A 24,854-nucleotide genomic window follows, 5' to 3' on the forward strand; every position below is an offset into this window, starting at 1 on the left:
AAGGAATTTAGCCAGTGGAAATATGATGTATGATATTATTATTATTAGTATTATTATTATTAGCATGGTTATTATGATGATGGTTATCATTATTATTATTATGGTTATTATAATGATGATGAGTATCATTATTATTATTAGTAGTAGTATTAGCAGTAGTGGTAGTAGTAATAACATATGTAATTTTATATTTAACCTTTTGTAAAGTGTCTTTTAGTTTCAAGATAAGCAGTCCATAAATAAAATGTATATTATTATCATTATTATTATTAGTAGTATTTAATTATATTTCATATTACCTCTAATATTGGCATTATAAGAAACAGAAACAGAAAAAAAGTCTGTAAGTGTGTTTTGAGTTAATATATGTGTATGTATTACATATTAATGTACTATTTTTATACTGTGTGAAAGTTTTCTATTACACTTCAACATCTTTTTATTATTATGTTTATGCTCATTGTATTCCTTACTTACCTTTATATCTATGTATGATATATATAGCACATACACTGCAGCAGCTCTTCTCTCACAAGTCACTGCACTGCCTTAATCATGATTGCAGAGGTTAAATCTGTTTTTTTGAATTTCTCATTTTACTTTATGGTTAACCATTAAATGGTCATATTTCTATTTCCTTGTTTTTAGTGTGTCTGCTGTAAAGTCTGGATTTCCGTCCCTTGGTAGGATATCAATAATGTTTTCTTATCTCAACAAACTATGGGCTGCAAGTAGGTGTCACGCCCACAAACACTGAGCCATGTTTTTGGTAATTAAATATGTGTGTGATGTGGTGACATTGTGCGGTCCTATGATAATAACAATAATAATGATAATGATAGTATTTTAATTAAAAAATAGCCTGAAGTTAAGTTGCGACATGTTTACCACAAATACATCACACCCATGATTCATACACAGTTTCACTCTGTTTGTGTGTGTGTGTGTGTGTGTGTGTGTGTGTGTGTGTGTGTGTGTGTGTGTGTGTGTGTGTGTGTTAGAGGAAGGGAGGAGGGCCCCAGACAGACAGCGTGGCTGCAGTGCCGCAGAAAGACAACTTGTCCAGTCCTCCTCCTCCACCAGCACCACCACCAGCAGCAGCTGCTCAGCCGCACACAACACCCGCAGGTCGAGCCCTCCTGTCTGGACATTTCGGACACATTCACCGTCACTGTAAACCTCACAACCCACCGCACAGGAGGACTGTGTGTCGGTGCGGGGTAACGCCTGCTGCTGTCACCGATCGCGGACGCAGAGGCTCACAGGCGTCCGGTAGCAGCACTGCCTTGCCCCGGCACCCGGAGCCACCAGCCGGGGCCGCCCGTAGGGAACCGGAGGGGTCGGCTAGCTGGAAGGCACATCTCTGCGTTGACGCCAGCTTAAAGAAAAAGGGTGAGGCGTTGTGCTGAAAATGTTATGTTTTATGCCTCTCTGTTTGGTGGTGGTATGTTTTCCAACCAGGGGATGACAGGCTCAGCGTTAGCCGTTAAGCTAGCTAACGTAGTGAACTAGCTAGCGTCAACCAAGCTCAAACTGCTGGGTATCAGTCAAAACGGATGTTTGTGGGAACATTATTTGAGCTGTTTTTAAGTGATAATCCAGGTTATTTCGTTGTTACACATATAACATCACGTGGGGGAGCTCACAGTGCCCTGCAGCTGTCATCTCCAAACACCTAGCGCTAGCTAACCTGCTGTTAGCCACAGTGAATCAGGCGAGCTGCTGCTGTACATGCAGGGTGTTTATGTGTGTATGTGTGTGTGTGTGTGTGTGAGATATGTTGTTTTGGTTTTAATTCCCTCTCTTCCCAACTCATATTTCTGTGACAGCATGAAGATGGATTGAAACATGAAGGGTGGAACCGTCCCATCATCACAATAGGAGGGCTTCTCTCTAAGGTATGCTTCACAATTTCCTCTCTCTCCACCTGAATCACATGTCTGCTGTTGACTGTCCACCAGAGACATTTCATAACCAATGTTGTCTTCTTTCTTCTACACCACAGTTGAAATAGCAACGCTAATTTAGTAGATGGTGGTTTCACATCCTAACCAGCTTGCTGTGTAATGTGGTGCAACTAGCAAAACCTTGTGTGAACCACAGATATGTTGTGTGCTTAGAGACTGAGAGTATATGCTGGATCTTGCCAACCTGCTGCTGCCGGCCTGCACGATTAGTTGTGCAGTTGTGTTTCAGTATTCAAAGCAAGCTTGTGTCTAGGCCAACGTTTCCCCACTCCCCACATCCTGTGTTGTGAGGAAGCTTCCTCTTTTGTCCTAAAGTGCTTAGCTGCATCCTGATCAGGGTCACAGATCGCAGAACAGCTCAATGGGTTGTTTGTTCTAACTTTTCTGTTTTAGCTTGTTGTTGTACATAATCAGTCCTACATTTCTTTGTAAAAGAAGTTTTCTGTTTTCCTCTCTAAATTTGACCTGGGTGAACAATTGTCCATCAGCTGGAGGATAAAAGGCTGCTATCCCCTTTTTCAGTTTTATGGGGTGTTTCCACCAAACACAAGGTGAATTCTTTGCGCAAGCAAATTACATACATAGTCAATGCAGAGAAGGGAAATTGCGGCAGGCGACGTGAATGACGCAAATCAGGCAGTTTGGAGTTGAAAATATTAAAATGCTCCGGTGTCCCGCAGAGGCGACTTCAGTGAACGTATCCTGGGAGCGAGAAAGTCGGACTAGATGTTAAATTCGGAAAATGTGTGTCTGTAACTTGATTCTAGTGTCCAGTTGTACTTTTCTGTAAAGCAAGTTGGCATACACATTAGCTCCAGTTACCACAAACAGCACAAGCATTAGCTCCGGCTCACCTGTCATTGTGTTTATGATAGTAACACGAAGAAATGAAAATAATCTGGCAAGCAAACTTGTGCGAGTAAGGCGAGGCGAATATTCGCTTCGCGTTTGGTGGAAACACACCTTTATATTTGCAATAACATGAGCAGGGCAGTCCAGGCACCCTTTTTCTTAGCAGCTTCCTCCTCTTAGATGTTGTAAGATTTTTAAGTCAAAGTCAAATAAATATGCAGATTTAACAGTTGCCATTTCTGCATTTTAAGTTAAATACAGTCCCATTTGAACTATAGAAGAAAACTAAAATGTGACTAAAGTGCTCCAAATAGCCTGTAAGGAGATTTAAACCTACCAGTATGTCATGTAGTGTTCTCCCAGTTTGTCAACCCCCCAAAACATTTCCAGAGTCTGGTGCAGGGGGGCATCCTGCCAGGTGCCTTAACCACTCCATCTGATCTGGGAGCCAGGAGCAGTGTTGTTAGGTGCCTATTCTCCTGGTAAATTGAGCTGGGGGATGTGAAAGTAATATTGATATTGTAAAATGAGACAGGATATCATGCAGGATTTTCGACACAGTTAGGTGATGCAATGACCTTAACTTATTTGAGTGCTACAGCAAGTGAAATGAACAGTAAAGGCTTCTACCTGCTTGGCCATTATGTCCTTATACTGCTTGCTAATCATTTGTTTTCTCAGAGAAAGTATCCACTATCCCTAGTTAAAAAGATTAGATGGGATATTGTTCCAGTAGCTTCTTGATCCCTTCATGGAAGTGTTACTGGACTATACAGTACTGTGCTAAAGTCTTGGGCAAGTGTGAAGAAATGCTGTAAAGTAACAATGCTTTCAAAAATATGAAATTTAATTGTTTATTTTTTATTGATTTACTAAATGCAAAGTGAGAAAACTGAAGAAAAATCTAAATCAAATCAATATTTGGTGTGACCATCCTTTGCCTTCAAAACAGCATCAATTGATAACCAGTTACACCAAACAGGTGCTAATGATCATAAGTTTCATATGTAGGTTGCAACACGGTCATTAGCTGACACAGAAACAGACGTGTAGGAGGCTTAAACTGGGTGAGGAACAGCCAAACTCTGGAAGACAGTTTCATGTCACAGGTCATCATGGCAGGACTGAGCACAGCAACAAGACACAAGGTAGTTATACTGCATCAGCGAGGTCTCTCCCAGGAAAAAGATTTCAAAGCAGACTGAGGTTTCAAGATGTGCTGTTCAAGCTCTTTTGAAGAAGCACAAAGAAACGGGCGACGTAGAGGACCGTAGACGCAGTGGCAACCAAGGAAACTTAGTGCAGCAGATTAAAAAAGACACATTCTGCTTACTTCCCTTCGAAATCAGAAGATGTCCAGCAGTGCCATCAGCTCAGAACCAGCAGAAACCAGTGGGACCCAGGTACACCTATCTACTGTCTGGAGGAGTCTAGCCAGAAGTGGTCTTCATGGAAGATTCACGGCCAAAAAGCCAAACCTCTGACGTGGAAACATGGCCAAGCGACTCAACTATGCACGAAAACGTAGGAACTGGGGTGCAGAAAAATGGCAGCAGGTGCTCTGGACTGATGAGTCAAAATTTGAAATATTTGACTGCAGCTGAAGGCAGCTTGTTCACCAAAGGGCTGCAGAACGGTACAATAATGAGTGTCTGCAGGCAGCAGTGAAGCTGGTGGAGGTTCCTTGCAAGTTTGGGTCTACATTTCTGCAAATGGAGTTGGGGGTGGAGTTAATGGAGTCCTCAATGCTGAGAAATACAAGCAGACACTTATCCATCATGCAATACCATCAGGGAGGCATCTGATTGACCCCAAATTTATTCTGCGGCAGGACAACGACCCCGAACATACAGGCACTGTCATTAGGAGCTATCTTCAGTGTAAAGAACCAGGAGTCCTGGGAGTGATTGTATGGCCCCCACAGAGCCCTGATCTCAACATCATGGAGTCTGTCTAGGATTTCATGAGGAGACAGAAGGATCTGAGGCAGAATACATCCACAGAAGATCTGTGGTTAGTTCTCCAAGATGCCCTGTGGTGTTTGGAACAACCTACCTGCCAAGTTCCTTCAAAAGTGTACCTAGAAGAACTGATGCTGTTTTGAAAGCAAAGGGTGGTCACACCAAATATTGATTTGATTTAGATCTGTCTTCTGTTTGCTCACTTTGCATTTTGTAAATCGTTAGAAATAAACTATAAAGTTTAATATTTTTGAAAGCATTATTTCTTTACAGCATTTCTTCACACCTACCTAAAGTGTTTGCATGGTACTGTATGTGAGAGTGAGGAAATGCCAGGAAAGCACATGCCAGTACAGTGCTGTTTTTGGGGTTCTAGATTATTAGTACTGGCTATTTTTGTTCCAAATATCTTGTTGTACTTAGGATGTTAAGCTAATATGGTCTAGACAGCTAAAGTAATCCAGACAGAGTAGCTTCCACAATTGCAAGAAGTGTACTAATGAAGCAGGACAACAAAACGCTGCTTGTACAGCAATGAAATAATGAAAGATATTGGCTTGATAATTGTTGGTTTTCTTCTCATCCTGGTTGCATTTATGAGAACTGCTCATGGCCATAAGTTGTCGGAAGGTTAAATTAAAACTTCATGTTGTAATTTTCTAAGAACAAACACAAACACATTCTTTCCCATCACTGTGTCACAATCCGCAGTTGAGTCACTGTGTTGTTTCTGTGTTTGTGAGTGTTGGACCAGTACAATCTGTCTAAAATAGTTGTGTCAAAGATCAACATGGTCCTGCTATTGCCCAGTACAACATGAGAGAGAATTTGAATGAGTAAAAGTTGACTGACTATGATCGCACCCCCTTTTTTTATGGCTTCAAATAACTAATTAACACAAAATTTATCAGAAAAATTAACATTTGGTCGTACATGCGTGATAAGAGCTACCTTAACTGACAGAAACCATCTTTTGGAAACTTTGTACTTTGATCTTTTTTAGTTTGGCCCATGTCCCATCTGCTTACAAGGAGAAGGTGGGATTTCCAGCCACCAGGGAAGATCGATTGAGATATTTTTGCCTCACTTTTTGGGAGCTGTCATGTCGTCCATCTTTATTTACAATCTATGGTACAGATACAGTACTGAACTCTGTAATGGCTGACATCCTTTTTGTTTGGTGGGTGTGCATCACCTAATATGAATGGCCAAGTAAATTCAGAATAAAAGTTTCATGTTTCAAAAAATATAATTGCCATAAGATAGGCATATCACATCAGAGCTGTTTTTGGCCTGCGTTTGTAGAAAGACTTACTAAAAAGCTTTTGCTAAGGATGGGGAAGCTTTTCATAGTATAATCTGCTTTAAAAGCCGCATTAGTGTATATTCATCTTCTTTAAGTGAAAGCACTTAGCTAAAGTGATAAAAAGTGAATATTTAGAGAGGCTTACTTTTATTTTATCTCCCTCTACAACTACAAAGGTTGTCCTCCATAAATAAGATAAAACTTTCATGCTTTGTATTGATTAGACCCTTCTATCATAAGGTTTAGGTCTCTTTTTCTAGGCATCTATTTTACAACATACTGGTGCCGTGCTCAGCAAAAATACAACTCATGCTGCTATTTATGTGCAAGGCTGCTATAATGACATAATAGCTATTTTTAAGAAAATTACATTCAACCTGTTTCTACTACAACTACTTCTAAAAATCACGAAGGCCTTTTGTACCACTTTAATTTTTCTTTGAATTGCTGAAAAAAGCTCAGAGATGCAGGCAGTGATTAGCTGTGACTGGCAGTGTTAGATATTGTGATGTGTTGTGATTTTAGTGGGAATGGTAAAATAATATAAAATAATAAAATGATGATGATGATTTTTGTCCTGGAGTCTTCGTCAAACGAGCATGTTCCCTTACGTGATTTGTAGGCCGGGAGATTTCTGTAGCATCACAGTGCTTCATTTATAACGCGGGGTTTGTGACACATTTAACCTTTCTCTAAAAATGGATTATTTTGAGTTCAGTTATTTGATCAGTTCTACCATTTATCGCCAAAAGGTAGCTTCTTCTTTTAACTTTGCATTTAGTGTCAAATGTTAAGCAAAGAGTAGATTCACTGACCACGACTGGCAACTTCAAACGAAAGTAGTCCACGCTGAGGCAAAAGACACCAGATTTGTCATTTTCTGATTTTGAAATAACGTTGTTTAATGGAGTTTCTAAAGTCACAGGGCAGTGGCTCAGTTGGCGACACTGTGGGGTGGTTTCATGTACATCTGAACAGACGCATTACACTTTATCTAACAGACAAACTGCACCTCACGTTTCTTACCTTAACTGTCACCACTGGGGCTTAAGTTGAACACAGTCAGTCTGTGCTTTATACTATGAGGGTCAGAACTTGCTTGAAAGTGTTGTTATCTTTCAGGTTGCACTCTGCAGCTTAACTGTGTGACTAAGCTGGGAGACCGAGAGGAAGATGCCTCCCAGGCCGTCCTCAGGGGAGCTATGGGGCATCCACTTGATGCCTCCCAGGTATGACACACTGGACTCATAATGGATACGAACACATTTTAATTTTTTTTAATGGTGTATACATGTTTATAGCAATTATTTATTTATTAATTACATTTTATTGCAAATAAAAAACCTCTAAAATTCACATGCCTTTTGTATTTATTATATTATTTAGTTATTAAGTTGTTTTGTAAGATTCTTATTGAATTTTAAGACATCTTAACAGTATGCAGTGCCAAAAGAAGGCATCAACATTGTGTTATGATGCTGTGTGTGTCCGCAGGATCCTGGTGGACTGCCTGCTGCCCAATGGGATGATTCTGACCCTCGAGTGCCTCCGTGAAGCCACGCTCATCACCATCAAGCATGAGCTGTTCAAGGAGGCCAGGAAATATCCCCTCCATCACCTCCTGCAGGAGGAGACGTCCTACATCTTCGTCAGTGTTACACAGGTGAGAACTCTCAATCTCTCATTTAATATGTGGTGGGTAGAGGTGTTCATCAGAATGAATAAACTTAACGGAAATCTATTTCTGAATATTTGATGGAACGACCCCACACAGCACAGGAATTTCTGTGGTGCTGCCACAGGTGCTAATAAAAAGAAATCCTGTTCTTGACATACAGCCATGTGTTCCTGCTCCTTTGATTATTATTTGAAAACCCTGTGACCACTTCGTTGTGAATGAAAGGCTCACAGAAAGAAGTACTTCACATCTAATTTGCCTCAACAATACTGAACACTTCTTATCTTTAGGAAGTGATTCTTTGTGCTGAAAAACACACTCTACTCTGAACTCTTCCAAAACATTCAGTCTACAACAGGATTGGCTTTCATGAAAAACTAATGTGGGATAGTTTGATCACAGCCACTGTTTTTTTTTCCCTGCCTGCAGGAAGCAGAGCGGGAGGAGTTCTATGATGAGACCCGGAGGCTGTGTGACCTCCGACTCTTCCAGCCCTTCCTCAAGGTCATTGAACCAGTTGGCAACCGAGAGGAAAAAATCCTCAACAGAGAGATTGGTGAGCAGTTCTTGTGTTATTACTTTTGTGAGTTAAGACATGTTCTTGTTTAGTTTAAGATAACTATTTTCATGCTGAACTTGAACTTTGCCAGATGCTTTATTCGTACTTATTTCTAAATAGATGCTATTTTCATTAAATGGAAAAGACAAGAAATGTTACACAGCTTCTGTAAATGACTTACTTAAACATGTTAAGGTGAAGCAAACTGTAGAATATTTTGTGGCTTTATCTACAGGTCAGCCTGCTTGAACTATGTTGTTAAAGCTAATTTTCAGCATATTTTGATGCTATAGCTGAAACGGGTGTACTGAAGCTACTTAGCATTGTTTTTTTATATTACATATGATGAAAAGACTGTTTTATTGAAGCTCCAAATGGAGCAATTTAGCCAGAATGTCTTTAAAAGCCTGAAACACTTTTCTGTCTGTTGTATCAGGTTTTGCCATTGGTATGCCTGTGTGTGAGTTTGACCTTGTGAAGGACCCCGAGGTTCAGGACTTCAGGAGGAACATCCTGAATGTTTGCAAAGACTCTGTGGAGCTGAGAGATGCCAGCGGGCCCCACAGTAGAGCCCTGTATGTTTACCCACCCAATGTTGAATCCTCACAGGAACTTCCCAAACACATCTATAGCAAACTGGACAAAGGTAGGCAACACCTGTAGTCTGTTTGTTTTTTCATTGTGGGATCAAAACAGTGTCGCTCGAAAAGAAGAATAGAAGCATTTTTGGTAAAAGGAAACTAAAATCTTTTTCCTTTTGGTTTCTTTCTTTGGTTGTCTGATCAAGCCAATGATCATCATTTTTAAGACAATAAAAATAGGAACAAGGAACAAAGGAAGCATTGAAATACAACAGGGGGCAAGAAGTGAATATTTTAGCCCGTCATCAATACTTAACTTCTACTAGCCAGCTTCTACAATGGATAGGAACTACAGAAATGAGCACAGCAATCAATTAATTGATTGAAGTGACACTAGTGTGATACAGATCTATTAAAACAATACTTCTATTACAAAATACCCTGAGACCTCAGAATGATTAAAGGTGGCTTATTGTTTCCTGGAAGCTGCTTGAGTAAAATTCAATTAATTGAGTTTTTTTTTGTTTTTTCTCAGCCTATGCATCTATATGCCTATATTTTCTCTGCTTTTCTCTTTTTGTAGGTCAAATTATTGTTGTGATTTGGGTGATTGTTTCTCCAAACAATGACAAACAAAAGTACACGTTGAAGATCAATCACGACTGTGTGCCTGAACAGGTGGGGTGTATATATGTGCTAAAATGAAAATGCACTGAATTAATTAATGATCCACACTATGTACCGCCTTCGTTTTCATGTTCAGCATGATGAAACTGAAGGCTGTCACTACAGGCCTTACCGTAGTCTAATGTAGTCTGCATGTGTCTTATCCTAAAGGTTATTGCTGAGGCCATTCGCAAGAAGACACGCAGCATGCTACTGTCCCCAGAGCAGCTAAAGATGTGCGTTCAGGAATATCAGGGTAAATACATCCTCAAAGTTTGTGGCTGTGACGAGTACCTGCTGGAAAAGTACCCCATCAGCCAGTACAAGGTAAGGGACATATGATTATATAAAGATTCTAAGAAACTTAAATCTGTGAAGACTAAGAACTTAAATGGCATTAAAAAGTCTGAAAAATCATTTCTACAGAAATGAATATTTTCTCTTAATTTCAGTGACTAAACCAAACATTGCTGTCTTACATGGATAAAGGACTTAGTTTAATCACTCAAAGAGAATAAGTAGACATTTGTTTGGGGCTATTTTCCAAGTTATAAAAAGCATATGAAAATTAATAGATCAATACATATGTCAGACTCGGCAGACTTGATACATGCATATGAGCATATAGCTACAGTCTGATCCGTTTCAGATCCGTAAGTTACTGTAACCATCGTGGATTTGTCTAAACAACATCGCCTTTCAAGAAAACACTGGAACCATTTCCTCATTAGTTCATGCTCAGAGTTTCTTGAGGAATTCCTTGTGAGCCAGGTCAAAGTAGAAGGTGCACAAAGCAGTCACTCGGCAGCTGCTGGAAAATGACCAGTTGGCATCATTGATTACATTTACGCACGGTGTAACTCTAGCAGCTCCGTGTGCTTTTGTTCTAACTGTGCTCGTCTGTGTCATTCCCGCTCTCTGTCCCTCTGTCTGTAGTATATTCGTAGTTGCATCATGCTGGGCAGGATGCCAAACCTGATGCTAATGGCTAAGGACAGCTTGTACACCCAGTTGCCTACAGATAACTTTGTCATGCCATCATACTCTCGACGCATCTCCACGGCAACGTCCTATATGAATGGCGAGGCAGCTGCCAAGACACTGTGGACCATCAATGGAACTCTGCGAATACGAATCCTGTGTGCCACCTATGTTAACGTCAATATACGGGACATAGACAAGGTGGGGACAGACATCACTTACCAGGAATATACCAGTGTCTGTGTTAAACAGTCAAATTAAACCACAGATCCTTAAACTTTGATACTCCATACTTAACAGGGATGGGATGAGAAGACTAGAAATTGCATCTTATGATAATAAGTATAGTTGTGAATGGTTTTTAATGTATTTAGGTGGAGTTAAGGATTCCCATCTTTCAGTTCCCTCACTTCTTGTGGAAAGAAACACTCACTATCCAGGTCTCATTTAGACTGAGACCTTTACTAAGGGAGAGTAGTTGTGGTAGCTCATGCTGGCATCCTGTCATGAATCATTTGTGTACATGTACCCAGTCTTTACAAAACTGCCAGACAGCATGCCACCTCAGTGTAATGACTATTTAACATGACAGCTGTTGCACACTATTAACTGTGTACGTCTGAGAAAAGCTGTCCAACAGACCAATCTCTTACAAATGTTATAGTGAAGATATGTCACATTTTTATTGATGTTTTCTTTCTTTGTCTGTGTTGCATTTCGCTTCTGTTGTGTACTCATAGATATATGTGAGAACAGGCATTTACCATGGAGGTGAACAGATGTGTGACAATGTCAACACGCAGAGAGTACCGTGCTCTAACCCCAGGTAATTCTCCACCCTTGATTACAGTGCCTTTTAATTCACTACAGCACCCACAAGTGTGGGACTGTTTAGTTATAATAATACTTACTTTGCATAGTCACAAAGTGCGAATACAAACAATGTGAGAGACGGTGAAAATTGAACCCAGAGGAAAATTAATTAATGGAAATAATTACCACTTTAATTCACTTTCTCTTAATTTCACTGAAATAGTGCTTTAGACAGTTTACTCTGCTAATTTACTTTAAGCTCTCTAAGGCAGGAGGGTAAAGTTAACAGTTTAGTGCTGGCTAGTAACACTAAACTGCTGTATTACATTACATTACCCCAGCCTTGGTCTACTGTTATACCTGTGGGGAGGTAAAAGGGATTCTGTCTGTCTGTCTATATGAATGAATGTGTGGTAGAACAACCTTCATATTAAAATCATTTTGGCATTGAGGTGTCTTTTACCATGTATCACTTTCTAAATTTAATAGTTGAACGCATAGACTCCACTCAGGCCTGTACAATAGTAGTGTAGGGTTTCTGAGCATTCAGTTTCCAATCATTGGGAGCACTTTGATGTACCTCAGGTTGCACAGCTCTCTGTAGGTCCTCTATTTGGTGGTTTCCCTGTTGGCCTATATTTTTGAGATTGTCTCTGGTTCCTTTTTTGGGCCCAGTGTCAAACATTCTGTCTCTTTCATTCTTTATCTACAGGTGGAATGAGTGGCTCACCTATGATATGTACATCCCAGACATACCCCGTGCTGCCAGACTCTGCCTTTCCATCTGCTCTGTCAAGGGCAGGAAGGGAGCAAAGGAGGTAGGATCGAAAGCAGTAAAGGAAATGACTCCGCATTGCAACTTAAGTTGACAGGAAGTGGACATGCAAAAACAGGAAGTGTCTTACTGGGCTATCTGGATATCAACAACTGGAATTACTATGGAAAAGCAAAATACATTGTCCTACGGTTTCACTGAAGGAAAGTGCGTCAGAATAACATTTGAATTAAATGGTATATTTGTGAATAGTGAAAATTGCACTTTGTGATTTAAAACACACAAAGGGCACAACAAATCAAATATGTGCTCATATTAGGAAAACAACAATGATTACTTGACCCTTTAAATGCCAACAGCGGTATATATACTATATTACAGATAGGCAGACAGAGCTACAGTTGTCACGGTCTAAAGATAGCAGAGAGCAGATGACCTTCATGTGTCTAAATCTTTTAACACTGGCATGCTTACCCATCCTGGAGGGACTCATATTGTATAGGTACCTTTTGTTTGTGTGGGGGTGTGCGTTTGTGTGTCAGCATGTGCCGGTGTTGGCACATGAACCTGCCCTGCTCTATGTGTCAGTCTGTCTGAGTATACGTGTCCAAGGTGAATGGGAGCTGTGGTATCGTCTTTGGTTCTGTTTAATTACTAATCAGCCATGGGCACAGTGGTGGCAGAAAACATCAACAGAAATCCAATCACCAGAGGGGACTTTTCCATTCATGCTAGAATATGTTTCGCTCGTGCAACCCGCATTGACGGCATGTTGTGAATGGGGCTAATTGCTCTCTCTCAAATTCAAAAATTCTCTCAAAAATTCAAAGTATTTGAACCAAAGAAATAAAAAAAAAACAAAGCAAAATCAAATTTAGGCCGTAAAGTTATAACATTAGATTTTAAGTGTATTTTAAAACATATAATGCTTTTTTGATGTTATAAAAAAAAGATTTGTGTAGCATAATAATAACATATTCTAGACACTTATATCAGATTTAAAATAAAAAAGAATGTCTGTCCACTTTACTCTGTGTTTAGAAACCATACGGTGTAAAACTGCAGACACTGTGTCTGTGCTTTTTTGCACTGGGTCTGATACTTGTAACACACACCCACACTGATTGATTTTTCTTCCATCTGTCTCTGGAGGAGATGGTGGAAGAGAGAAAGAGGTGTGTGTGTGTGTGTTGTGTGTGAGAGAGAGAGAGTGTGGAGTGTATCAATGAAGGCCAGACATGGATATTGTAACAGGCACCTGGGGTGAGTCCTGTCCCATACCACGCCATGCCAGGTTGAGGTCAGGTTAGCGGATGCTCTTTCATGCCCCACCTGAATTAAAGATAAACACTTCTCTACGGCAGCCTTTTGTTCCAGCACTTACTATAAATAGATGCATTTTGACTGGCTGTCTGCAGGTAACTCTGTCTGCCTCACCATGTTGCCCTTTGTCATCTGGTTCCATCACTGCCCCTTAGTGAAGACTCACTCTGAAGATCAAGATGTTATCTTAAGCATTTCCTTCACCTTTGTCGAGGCTTACATGATAGCTTTAGTAAAATGTGTTCTGCTGTTTGAAGATTGTTTGATAACCTTTAAATCTAAAGATTACATTGTACATATTTACAAGACCATATGACTTTACTGCCCCTTGTGTCATAATCAATAATCTGATAACAGCACTCATAGAAAGGGCAAATTCAGAGTTAATTGAATATTCTGCCGGTGTTATTGCAAGGCTGTCATATACAGCACCAATGTACCACATTTCATGCCTTACCTCCTTAACCTTTCAGGATGGATACATTCAGGCATGCCATTCTAACTATTACTGTAACGGCGCTTCATCTTAAGAAATGTTTAAAAGCCCTGAAAGACAACAAAGATCAGTTATAAGGTGTTAAAATCACTATAACTGACTTAAACCTTTTTAAGACCCTATAAAACCTGTCTGGAACCTGATAATGGAAACTAATTTCTGTCGGAGCCAAACGAACACACTGAAGGGTGACTGCAGCATCTGCCAAAATGGCACTTTCTCTATCTGCCCAACCGAAAATAAAACTTAACCTATGGATTAGGGAAACACCCAGCACCCATGACCAATTGAGTTTGACCACAATGAGCAGTGTATCATCACTTTTAATGGTTTACAGGTTAAAGATTTGGAGTGAGTTTAGCTGGACTGAGCGGGCCCAAAACTGAGCTATAAACATGAACATGTGGACGTGTTGTTTGTGCTTTCACTTGGCTAAAGTACCTCTTTCATTTTTATTATAATTACTGATTATTGCCCGAGTGTGTTTTTGCTTTTAATGTGTCCTTAGCATAAGGAAACCTTACTGAGATCACATACTTCTGCACTCCGAGTCCCAGAATACTTTGGTGTTAAAAGCCTTTTTGATTCCAAATTATTCACTATCTGTGTTTGTGGCTGTTTTTCCCACAAGCTTCTCACATTGAAACAAATATTTTAATTTTTTAATTGCAATCAGTTGATCCCTCTGTCTTTCCCTACTTGTCTCTCTCCCTTTAGGAGCACTGTCCACTAGCTTGGGGTAACATCAACTTGTTTGACTACACTCACACTCTGGTGTCCAACAAGATGGCTCTGAACCTTTGGCCTGTCCCTCATGGCCTTGAAGATCTCCTCAACCCCATAGGAGTCACTGGGTCCAACCCTAATAAGGTATTCAGATTTCAGAATCTCCTCTTCAGAAGTAAAAAAGTCAAAATGTGCTCTACATGTGTGCTGTGTTTCATATATTCTGTACAGACATTGGGCATAAGAAGTAATAGGTTTCCATATTTCATTGGGAGATACTACACTGTCCACAATATGATGATATTCTTTTAATCTCTGTTGTTCAGGAAACCCCATGTCTGGAGCTGGAGTTTGACCATTTTAGTAGTCCAGTCAAATACCCAGATATGAATGCAATAGAGGATCATGCAAACTGGACCATCTCAAGGGAACTGGGGTTTAACTACAACCTCTCTGGACAGGTAATAATCTGACCACTAGACTCTAACCAGGTGGCTGGAAAGGTGGAACAACTCAGTGGGTTCATGGTTGTAAAAATGCATTATTTGTGTTAACCTAGACGCACCTCGATTGCATGTGCAGGGACCCCAGAATCCTGTGTTTTCAACCAAGCTAACTGTTTTATGCCTTCAAACTGTTTAAAGCGAGTAGGGAGGTTGCATGAGTGGCCTGGGAGTAACGCACATGAGTGGGAGCAGTGTGCACTCTTGGAGAACCAAACGAATTAAACACTATTGTACATGTGAGTGTGAAATCATACAACGAGGACTGATGCATCAAGAAACATATTAAAATACATCTTTACCTTCATATTCCCACTTAAAAAGGATATTAATTTAACAAGTAACAGAACTTAAATACTCAATTTTAAATATTTTAGGGTGTGCGAAGCCACTCAGGAAAGATGAGTTAAGTTATCAATGAAGGTGTTTGAATTTAACCTTTCATTAGATCTGTTTGTGGCTTGAGATATTTTGACATTGATTCATGAGGGCCTGATGCAAGGTGTGATTGTATCCTTGCTGTAGACATTACATGTCATGACACAAACTGCTAAATTAGTTATGATGGTGGTGTGCAAGTAATATGATCAAATATGTGTGTTATATAAGATGCCACATGTCAGGTGTTAGGCGAATATATTTTGTGTGTGTATATATATAAATATATAGATGTTGGATGTCATTGAGCTCTTTTAAAATTATTTCTGACATTTTCTGACAGTAGATTTAGATCAATAAGCGAACTAATACTTTGTTAACTGAGTTGATCCCAACAGCACAGCTATTGTTATTCATGATGGTGTTGGTGATGCTGTCTTATCAGATTTCCAGATGATGTGTGGCAGGACAGCCATGACTCCTGATGTGATGTGACATATGGTTGGAGTTACTCCGCTGTGTGGGAGGATGTGAAGAGTGGGAGACGATGTGTTAAGTTATTCATGATGTGTGTGTCAAAATGTGAGGAGTTGCCAACTCTGAATATCATCCGGCTACATTTTGACCAGAAAATAGTTTGATCGAGCACGATTCAAATCTAGATTAATATCATAATTAAACAGCCAGAAAACAGGCCTGGTTTTGTTAAGGAAGATGACAGATATATATATTATGATATGATATTCTTCAAATATTGTTTTCTTTGCTCCTGGCACAATGATGGCCAAAAGGGAGATGCTCAAAAACCAGTGCTGTATATTTTAGCATCATGTTAGCTAAAATGTTGGTGACTTTCTTATGTAAGCAAACGCACATGTAAATACAAGAGGCAGTTATGGAGGTCAGAAGAGCGATGGTCATGTCCATTTATTCCTACGATAAGTGGATAAAGTAATTATCATGACAGGTCTAGTTTTAATGTCCACTGGAGACATTTCTGAACTGGATCTGATGTTCTGAAGCCACATTTATAATATAGTTTAGAGCTGTTTTCTCAACATTTTTCATGTTTACAAGCTGAAATACGCATTTGCAGCATATTTAGATGTGGTAACATATTCTTTTTGCCGGTATTGAATATGACAACCCTTTGTTCCCTCCACACCTTCTCTGTCATGACTCATTTTGTAGTCGATCTCACAGCACAGCTCCACAGTCATGAGATGTAAATGAGAACAACTGCACTTGCTTTTCTCCTCTCCCTCACCACACAAAAAGCTTGTTTTGCTGCGTATCTGTAAAGAGACAAAGGAAATGTATCATTAAAAATGTATTTAAGTCGCTTGCTAGTAAATAGATGCATTAAAATACATTCCCAAGTGACCTTCACACTTCAGTGTCATAAACTCAATTTCTCATTTTGATAGCTATAAACGTGATTCCATATTCAAAGGTGTCCTTAGGTGAAAAAAAAAAAAGTATGGTTAAACCTTTGACCAGAGCTATGGTGGGTATGGCTGAATAAAATACATTATATTACTACAATTGGAACTTGTAAATCACAGGAATTGCAGCATAAGGACATGCTCTAATGTAGTGAGTTGTTACAGGTCCGTCAAACACTGTGTGATGCAGGAGAGCTGGACCATTCAGTGTTGATTTATTTATGAGGACAGTCTAATGTGGTTATTAAGTAATTCCTTTGTCTGTAACTTGAGTTGCTTGAAAAGCTTCCCTAACCGTAATGGGTCTTAATGGGGTCTTAATGGATTACAGTTGTTAAGGTTCCAAGCCATATTTGTTGCTTGTAATGACTGCATGGATGAACACCCAAACAGGCCAGTATTTGTCAGATTACTAGTGATGAGATATAGTAATACAAGAAAAGATGTAACAAATGGAAGTCAGTGATAAATTAAGTAATGTTGCTGGTTAATGCACTTAGTTACAGATAGTTAGAGTTAATTATAGTAGTGGTAGTGTTGTAATAATGCAGTGTTTTAAAGTGGTTTCTATTTATTGTGTTGCAGAGCAACCGTGTGGCCAGAGAGCACGCCCTGACGGAGAGCGACACTGAGCAGCTGAGACAGCTGAGTAACAGAGACCCTCTGTCAGAAATCACTGAGCAGGAGAAGTACTTCCTCTGGAGACACCGGTAACTTCCCACCCAGCAAAGTTAACACCATTATACTTTACTTTGTTACTACAATCACACTAATCCACTGTGTATAAATTCCTGTGCTGTGAAATTTAATGATGTACTGAAATAACACAAATAATGTCCAGAGCAGACTGCGTGCAAATGTTTTTTTATATATAAGAGAGCAAATAAGATCTGAGAGGTATTTGTATTTTGTTACACATGTTAATAATTTACTTATGTATTTATGTTTTTTTTTTTCTGGAGGGTCGCTCTAATTGATATGAATGCAGAAAAAGAATTTTGCCTCTGCCTGAGCCTGCTCATGCACTAGTTAATGCATAGATTGTTTACATGACTTACATGACATACTTATTGTATCATGCATGATAATTTAATAAGATAAATTTTTTTAGCCTTCTATGTAGGATGTACGTCTGCAAAAACAACTGGTTAAAGCTTAAACAGTAGTTGTCACCTTTCTCGTCCTCTGTCAGGCACTACTGCATGAACATCCCGGAGATCCTTCCCAAGATCCTTCTTGCTGTCAAATGGAACTCCAGAGATGAAGTAGCGCAGGTAATACGCCATTTTTTAAAAGCTGCATGTTATATAAACCGCATTAATGTGTACTTCAGTAAAAATGCTTACCCTAACACACACATGCTGTGTTTTGAGGTAGTTTTAGCCACATGAATGTAGCTAACAAAATCACAAACTTGCAATGTGACTGCACAGTAAATAACTTTGTTTCTTTGTGCTCTTATCATTTGTTGATTAAATATGTCTACTCAATTGTCATTCTGTGATATATCTATTGTATATATGCCTGAGTGTCCATTTATATTTCTTGGTTTGTATGTTTCCCAGATGTACTGTCTGTTGAAGGAATGGCCGTCGACCCGTCCTGAGCAGGCCATGGAGCTGCTGGACTGTAACTACCCAGACCCCATGGTCAGGACTTTTGCTGTGCGCTGCCTTGACAAATACCTGACTGATGACAAACTGTCCCAGTACCTCATCCAGCTCGTACAGGTGGGTGTTCTGAGAGTTGAAAGAATGGGGTAAAAAGGAAGACAAGTGCTATAACTCAAGTGGACTGTGGAGTGCCTCTCTCCAGCCTGAGTGGCCTTGTTTTATCTGTTGGAAAGCAGCTTTTGTTTGATGTTTTGGTGTGTTGAAGTCATTCTGGTCTGTGGTGCTTTAGATTGTATTTGCTGCTTGGTGGTCGGGGGAAATGGCTTATCTGAGCCTCCTCTCTGAATCTCCTCTTGTTCTCTTCCTCCAATCTTCCCTCCCTCTTTCTTCTCCTCTTCTAGGTATTAAAATATGAACAGTATCTTGACAATCCCCTGGCCCGTTTCCTCCTCAAAAAGGCTCTGACCAATCAAAGGATAGGACATTTCTTCTTTTGGCATCTCAAGTGAGTCACTGTCAGGAGTGCTTATTCTTCTTTTTTATTTACCTTCCATTCTCTGTCTTTCTAGAAAGCTAAAACCTCATCTTGCCTCCCTGCTTCTCACTCTCCATCTATCCCCTCTCTGTGTGGCTTCCTCACAGGTCAGAAATGCACAATAAAACGGTGAGTCAGAGGTTTGGGCTGCTGTTAGAAGCCTACTGCAGGGCCTGTGGCATGTACCTCAAACACCTGAGCCGGCAGGTAGAGGCCATGGAGAAGCTCATCAACCTCACTGACATCCTTAAACAGGAGAAGAAGGATGAGACGCAGAAGGTAATAAGGCCAAAGGCACACACGCATGCAGACAGGAAAATAATTTTTTGCAGTTTTCTTTTATGTTATCACATTTATGTCTAAATATATGCGTGTATGTGTGTTGTTGTGGTTGTGTGTGTGTCTTGTGGAGGTCCAGATGCGGTTTCTGGTGGACCAGATGAAGAGACCGGACTACATGGATGCTCTGCAGAACTTCACTTCTCCTCTCAACCCTGCGCACCAGCTGGGAAACCTGAGGTTGAAAGCAATAGTGTGCTAGTGTGTGTGTGTGTGTGTGTGTGTGTGTGTGTGTGTGTGTGTGTGTGTGTGTGTTTGTGTGTGTGTGTGGTGTGTATATGCATGAGTAAGGTTGTGGAATCAATATTGACATTGTTTAATAACTTGAATGAATTTGTGCACAGGTTAGATGAGTGCAGGATCATGTCATCAGCGAAGAGACCGTTGTGGCTAAATTGGGAGAATCCTGACATCATGTCCGAGCTGCTCTTTCAGAACAACGAGATCATCTTCAAGAACGGAGATGGTAACACACACACACACACACACACACACACACACAAATGCACACACAGCTTGTTCAACCTCGTCTTTAACTTCTGAATGTTCTGTAAACAGTTCTGAAACTTTTCTGTCCTCTGAACACACCTGCTAGAAATCAGCCTGTAACACCAAATACCACTAAAACAATATGTGCTTAAATTGATAAACATACATTTTGATACTTACCTTTAATTATTAGCTGAAATACTCATTTGATTTGGGGAAAAAAAACATTCTTCCTGATTTGTGCTACAAAGCGATGCAGCATGTTTCCTAATTCCAAACTCCAAAAGTGTAAAGTGCTGTTATGAGGCTGCAGGGCTTCTTGGTAATGGTGGTCACTATAATTGCCCCAACTCATCATTATGGCGTGTTTGTGTATAGTCTGTCAGTATGTAACTGTAACTATCTTCATTGTGTGTGTTTATATTGTAGACTTGCGGCAGGATATGCTGACTTTGCAGATTATTAAAATCATGGAGAATATTTGGCAGAATCAGGGTCTGGACCTGCGGTACTGCTCGCTCCTTCCTATTATCTCAATTTACGATTTCTCTCTCTGTATTTTACAGCTTCATTTCCTTTATTTTCTCTTTCGTGCCTGAGTGCACGTGGTTTAGAAAATCTGTTTTGTGTGCCTCCAGGATGCTTCCCTATGGCTGCCTGTCATTAGGAGACTGTGTGGGTCTCATTGAGGTGGTTCGCAGCTCTCACACCATCATGCAGATTCAGTGTAAAGGAGGCTTGAAAGGAGCCCTGCAGTTCAACTCAAACACTCTGCATCAGTGGCTCAAGGACAAGAACAAGGGCGAGATGTGAGTTCTTCTCTCCTGGTAATGTTTTCTCAGCGTCTTCGCATCATTAGACAGTATAGAGCATCCTGTGGGAGGCTAAAAGGAGTCCTTGGGAAAATCTGGTATCATTTAAAGTTGCAGCCCATTTACTTTACTCTGCTTGTAGTTGTAGTCACAGCGGATGATCTGCTTGTAGATTTTGACCGGATGCCCTTCCTGACGCAACCCTCGCCCATTTTGGTAGCCGGGACTGGGAGGGAGTCGAACCCGGGTTCCCCAGGCCGATGGCATGCGCAATTATCCACTGCGCTACTGGCCGGATGTGTGCTTTGTAATAATGATGTTCTTATTTCTTTTTAAAACAGTGGTGTCACTTGTTGCTGGGGTTTGTGTGTGTTTGTGCAGGTATGACATGGCTGTGGATCTGTTTACGAGGTCCTGCGCTGGCTACTGTGTAGCCACATTTATCCTTGGGATAGGAGACAGGCACAACAGCAACATCATGGTCAAAGATGATGGACAGGTAACTCCTATATGCACGCATAGACCGCATACTATTTTTTTATGTCAAGGGTGAGCACCTTCAAATTTTCACATGTGCAATACATTGACAGATTGAGACATGATTGACATTTAAACACATAGATGCATAACTAACCTGCACCACGTCTCGATCCTCAGCAGATCTTATGAAGGTTAAAAGAAGATCTGACTGGGTTTTAAGTGTTGTTCATTTAAAATGAGCACATTTGGGGTTTAAAGTCAGTGTGCAGCCATTACTCTTTTCACTGACGCTGATTTCCAGTAGCGTTGCACCTACGTGCGATGTGTGTATATAACTAATGCTTCTTCCTATATAAATGTTGCCCGTTTACCTCTGTAATCTTATTCGTGGATATTAATGTTAATGTAAGTTATTACTTTTTAGTTGCTCCAAGAATCTTTATAATTTCCTTGTTTTTCTTGTGTTTCAGTCATTGACATTAATTATATTAGTAAAATGGGTTGATAAATACAGAACTCAGCTCTATAAGATAACTTGGTTTTGAAAGATTGGTATCAGTTCTTTGTGTTTTGCGGTGGGTGGACAGTATATAGGATTAACCTTAGAAAAGGTTTACTTGTTGGAGACTGTTACTAAACATTGACTTCCTGCCTTCCTTCCTTTCCTCTGTGTTCTCTTCCAGTTGTTTCATATAGATTTTGGCCATTTCCTGGATCATAAGAAGAAGAAATTTGGCTACAAGAGAGAGCGAGTGCCCTTTGTTCTGACGCAGGACTTCCTCATTGTCATCAGCAAGGGTTCCCAGGAGTGTGCAAAGACCAAAGAGTTTGAGAGGTACTGCAGCATCTAACCTCGTCTTTTCTCTCCTTTTCTTTTCTGCCTGCTACCTGCGACTGTCCTTCTGTCTGTTGGTTTGTTGGCTGGTCAAACCACAAAACTTGGCTGTTCTTGTCAAATCGTGGGACAAAGCTTTGCTTATAGGTGTGTTTTTCTTGGGTTTAAATGATGACGTTGTTGTTACCATTGTAGTCAAATTGGAGAAAACACAAAATGGTTTTTATATTCACATATTCAAGTTTGAATTTATTTGGTAACAGTACAATTTTTTTTACTCCAGTAGCATTTTGCATTTTTCTTGTCTCACTTCCCTCAATTGCGCAAGTGTCCACTCAACTTGTTCCAATGACTCAAGCATGACCATCTCTTTTAGAACTATGGGATATTTTTGCACCAGTGTCTTATGATGAAATAGTAAAATAGCAGTTTGAGCAAAAATGTGAAGGAGATAGTAGTGCAATGATGCAGAGTGCAAAGATGCTAGAAAAAATATAGGATGATTATGTACAGGTTATGTTATACACATGAGGAGGGTCATTGCTCAACATAGAGCTTTATTCATCAACCTGCGGCCGCTAAACAAATTGTATAAAAATGTTTGTCTTTCTCACATTTCCATCTCCCTCCAGGTTCCAGGAGATGTGTTACAAAGCCTACCTGGCCATCCGGCAGCATGCTAACCTTTTCATCAACCTGTTCTCCATGATGCTGGGCTCTGGCATGCCTGAGCTACAGTCGTTTGACGACATCGCCTACATTAGGAAGACGCTGGCCCTGGATAAAAGTGAACAGGTAATACGGGTTTTCTCCGTGCTCATATCCAGTCTGCTCTGATCTTATTTTGGGGTCTTTTAACAGTCTCAAGCGTCACATTTGGCTTTCTGAAGTCTCTGTAAAATGATTGCATCTAATTATGTATCCCTTTTATTTTTTTCTGCTGCGTGCAGGAGGCGTTGGACTACTTTATGAAACAGATGAATGACGCTCACCATGGAGGATGGACCACCAAGATGGATTGGATATTCCACACAATTAGACAGCATGCACTAAATTGATCTCCTGCACACAAAGCAAAAAAACCCACCGGTCCCACCATGGAGTATTTACTTCTGTCGTCTCATCCACGCAGCATCAGTCCTTCAAGGAATTTCAGTTCTCCATGTTCTCCACGCGCAGCTCACTAATGATGGAAGTTTGCAGCTCGATTTCTTTAAAACACCAGCATCATTTCTATTTAAACGAGGTTCCTGTTTTTCTGCGTTATCTTGCCATTATCATCTGCCTCTTTGTGTGGTCCTGATGATGCCCTCATACCACCCTCTGCCTGTTCTCTGTCTTCAAGAGAACGTCGTCCTCATACCCTGGTGAAGATGTGCCCTACCTGGCCGATGTTTGTATCCTTGGCTGCTTTGCTTCCTCTGTTTTTTTTCCTCATCATGAACAAACTGGGTAGCCAAGGAAATTTGCTCGTGCAGGAAAAACACAAATTAGACAAAACAGTGTAAAGAAGATTTTTCTGCCAGTCTATAAATGTAGCCACAGATTAAGTTCAACTTGCTGCCCCTCTGCTGTATTAGTGCTGCACTGTGGCTCCACCCCAGAAAGGAGGTACTTGGGAGAATCTTTTTTTTTTTTTTTTTTATCTTATCACTGCTGAGAAGAAAGCGGGCACAAGGAACTGTCTAAATGATCTTAAAACAATACAAGTGCTACTCAAGTTTGTGGTACAGTGCAGGATTACTGGAGTCTGGGAGCTTCTATGATGACTACCACTGCACAGTCTGCCGCCATCTTTGTGGTTTCCTTGGTGAGGAAATTTCAAAGCTCAAAAACCGCAGAAGAGTCTCCGGGTTGTTTTGCACAGCTCCACAGTCTCCCACAGCCTCAATGAAAAAGCACTCCGCCCGTGGGAAAATTTGATGGTGGTGCAGCTTTAGACTCTTGCATAAACTTCAGGGTGATGATGCCTCTCCATCGAAAAACAGCACTTAGAAATACCAGAATAATATACAGATTTATTATGACTTTTTAAATTTATTTATGTATCTAGTTTCTTTCAGTTTCTACACAGGCAAAACCCTGACGCAGCCCTCCAGAAACACACCATGGCTTGTGTAAAGATACGTGTTTACCTTTTTGCTTCCTCCTTCTTTTTCTGACTATCATGAGTGCAACAGCTTCTTACTGAGTTTTGCTCATATTCATGAATTTAGACTGCTGATATCTTTTCTTTTTTCTTCCGTCACTTTTAAGTTGAACATCTCATTTGACCTCACCAGTAGTAGCCCAATTAGTTTTATTGTGGCTAGTTTGCAGCCCTACGTGGAATTTTAGAGATTCATTTGTTTGGGGATGCAAATTGGCGAGAGTGAAAGTGCCAGTCTCACATTTTATGAATGATGGGATCTATTTTAAGCCTCTGGTTGTCTGTTTTGACGACGCGCAGAGGCCCAGGGGAATGTCACGTCTTCCTGTTGATAAAATGCCTTGGCGTCACAGCACAACACTCCACAACACTGCTAGGCCCAACAAACTAAACAAGTTGTCGTACGCAAACCAAGACAGCACTATTAACATGAAGAGCATGAAACACTTGCTTTGACCTTCATTATGTATTGTTTGTGTGTCTCACCGCGGTAGGTGGATTAGCATGTCCCCCCATTAAAATGTCGTTAAAATGCAGACCCATAGACAAAGTGCATTTTAACTTGTTTTTAATCACACATTTGTTGGATATT

The 24,854-nt window shown here is 40.3% G+C and overlaps 1 protein-coding gene across 1 annotated transcript; it reads left to right on the forward strand.

Moving 5' to 3' along the window:
* Nucleotides 1-1,863: 1,863 nt before the first annotated feature.
* On the forward strand, nucleotides 1,864-23,186 carry pik3ca (phosphatidylinositol-4,5-bisphosphate 3-kinase, catalytic subunit alpha). Its single transcript, XM_070831796.1, has 25 exons — nucleotides 1,864-1,898; nucleotides 7,209-7,315; nucleotides 7,581-7,749; nucleotides 8,194-8,320; nucleotides 8,760-8,969; nucleotides 9,488-9,582; nucleotides 9,742-9,897; nucleotides 10,507-10,752; nucleotides 11,292-11,377; nucleotides 12,077-12,182; nucleotides 14,676-14,828; nucleotides 15,011-15,145; nucleotides 17,596-17,720; nucleotides 18,203-18,284; nucleotides 18,576-18,740; nucleotides 19,025-19,128; nucleotides 19,266-19,437; nucleotides 19,571-19,677; nucleotides 19,842-19,963; nucleotides 20,416-20,494; nucleotides 20,625-20,795; nucleotides 21,180-21,297; nucleotides 21,962-22,113; nucleotides 22,746-22,908; nucleotides 23,064-23,186. Exons 2-25 carry the CDS (start codon nucleotides 7,260-7,262, stop codon nucleotides 23,169-23,171), a joined length of 3,207 nt encoding a protein of 1,068 aa, XP_070687897.1. The 5' UTR covers nucleotides 1,864-1,898; nucleotides 7,209-7,259; the 3' UTR covers nucleotides 23,172-23,186.
* Nucleotides 23,187-24,854: the final 1,668 nt, after the last annotated feature.

The sequence above is a fragment of the Pempheris klunzingeri genome, chromosome 6 (genome assembly GCF_042242105.1).
Source record: "Pempheris klunzingeri isolate RE-2024b chromosome 6, fPemKlu1.hap1, whole genome shotgun sequence".
Classification (NCBI taxonomy): Eukaryota; Metazoa; Chordata; class Actinopteri; order Acropomatiformes; family Pempheridae; genus Pempheris; species Pempheris klunzingeri.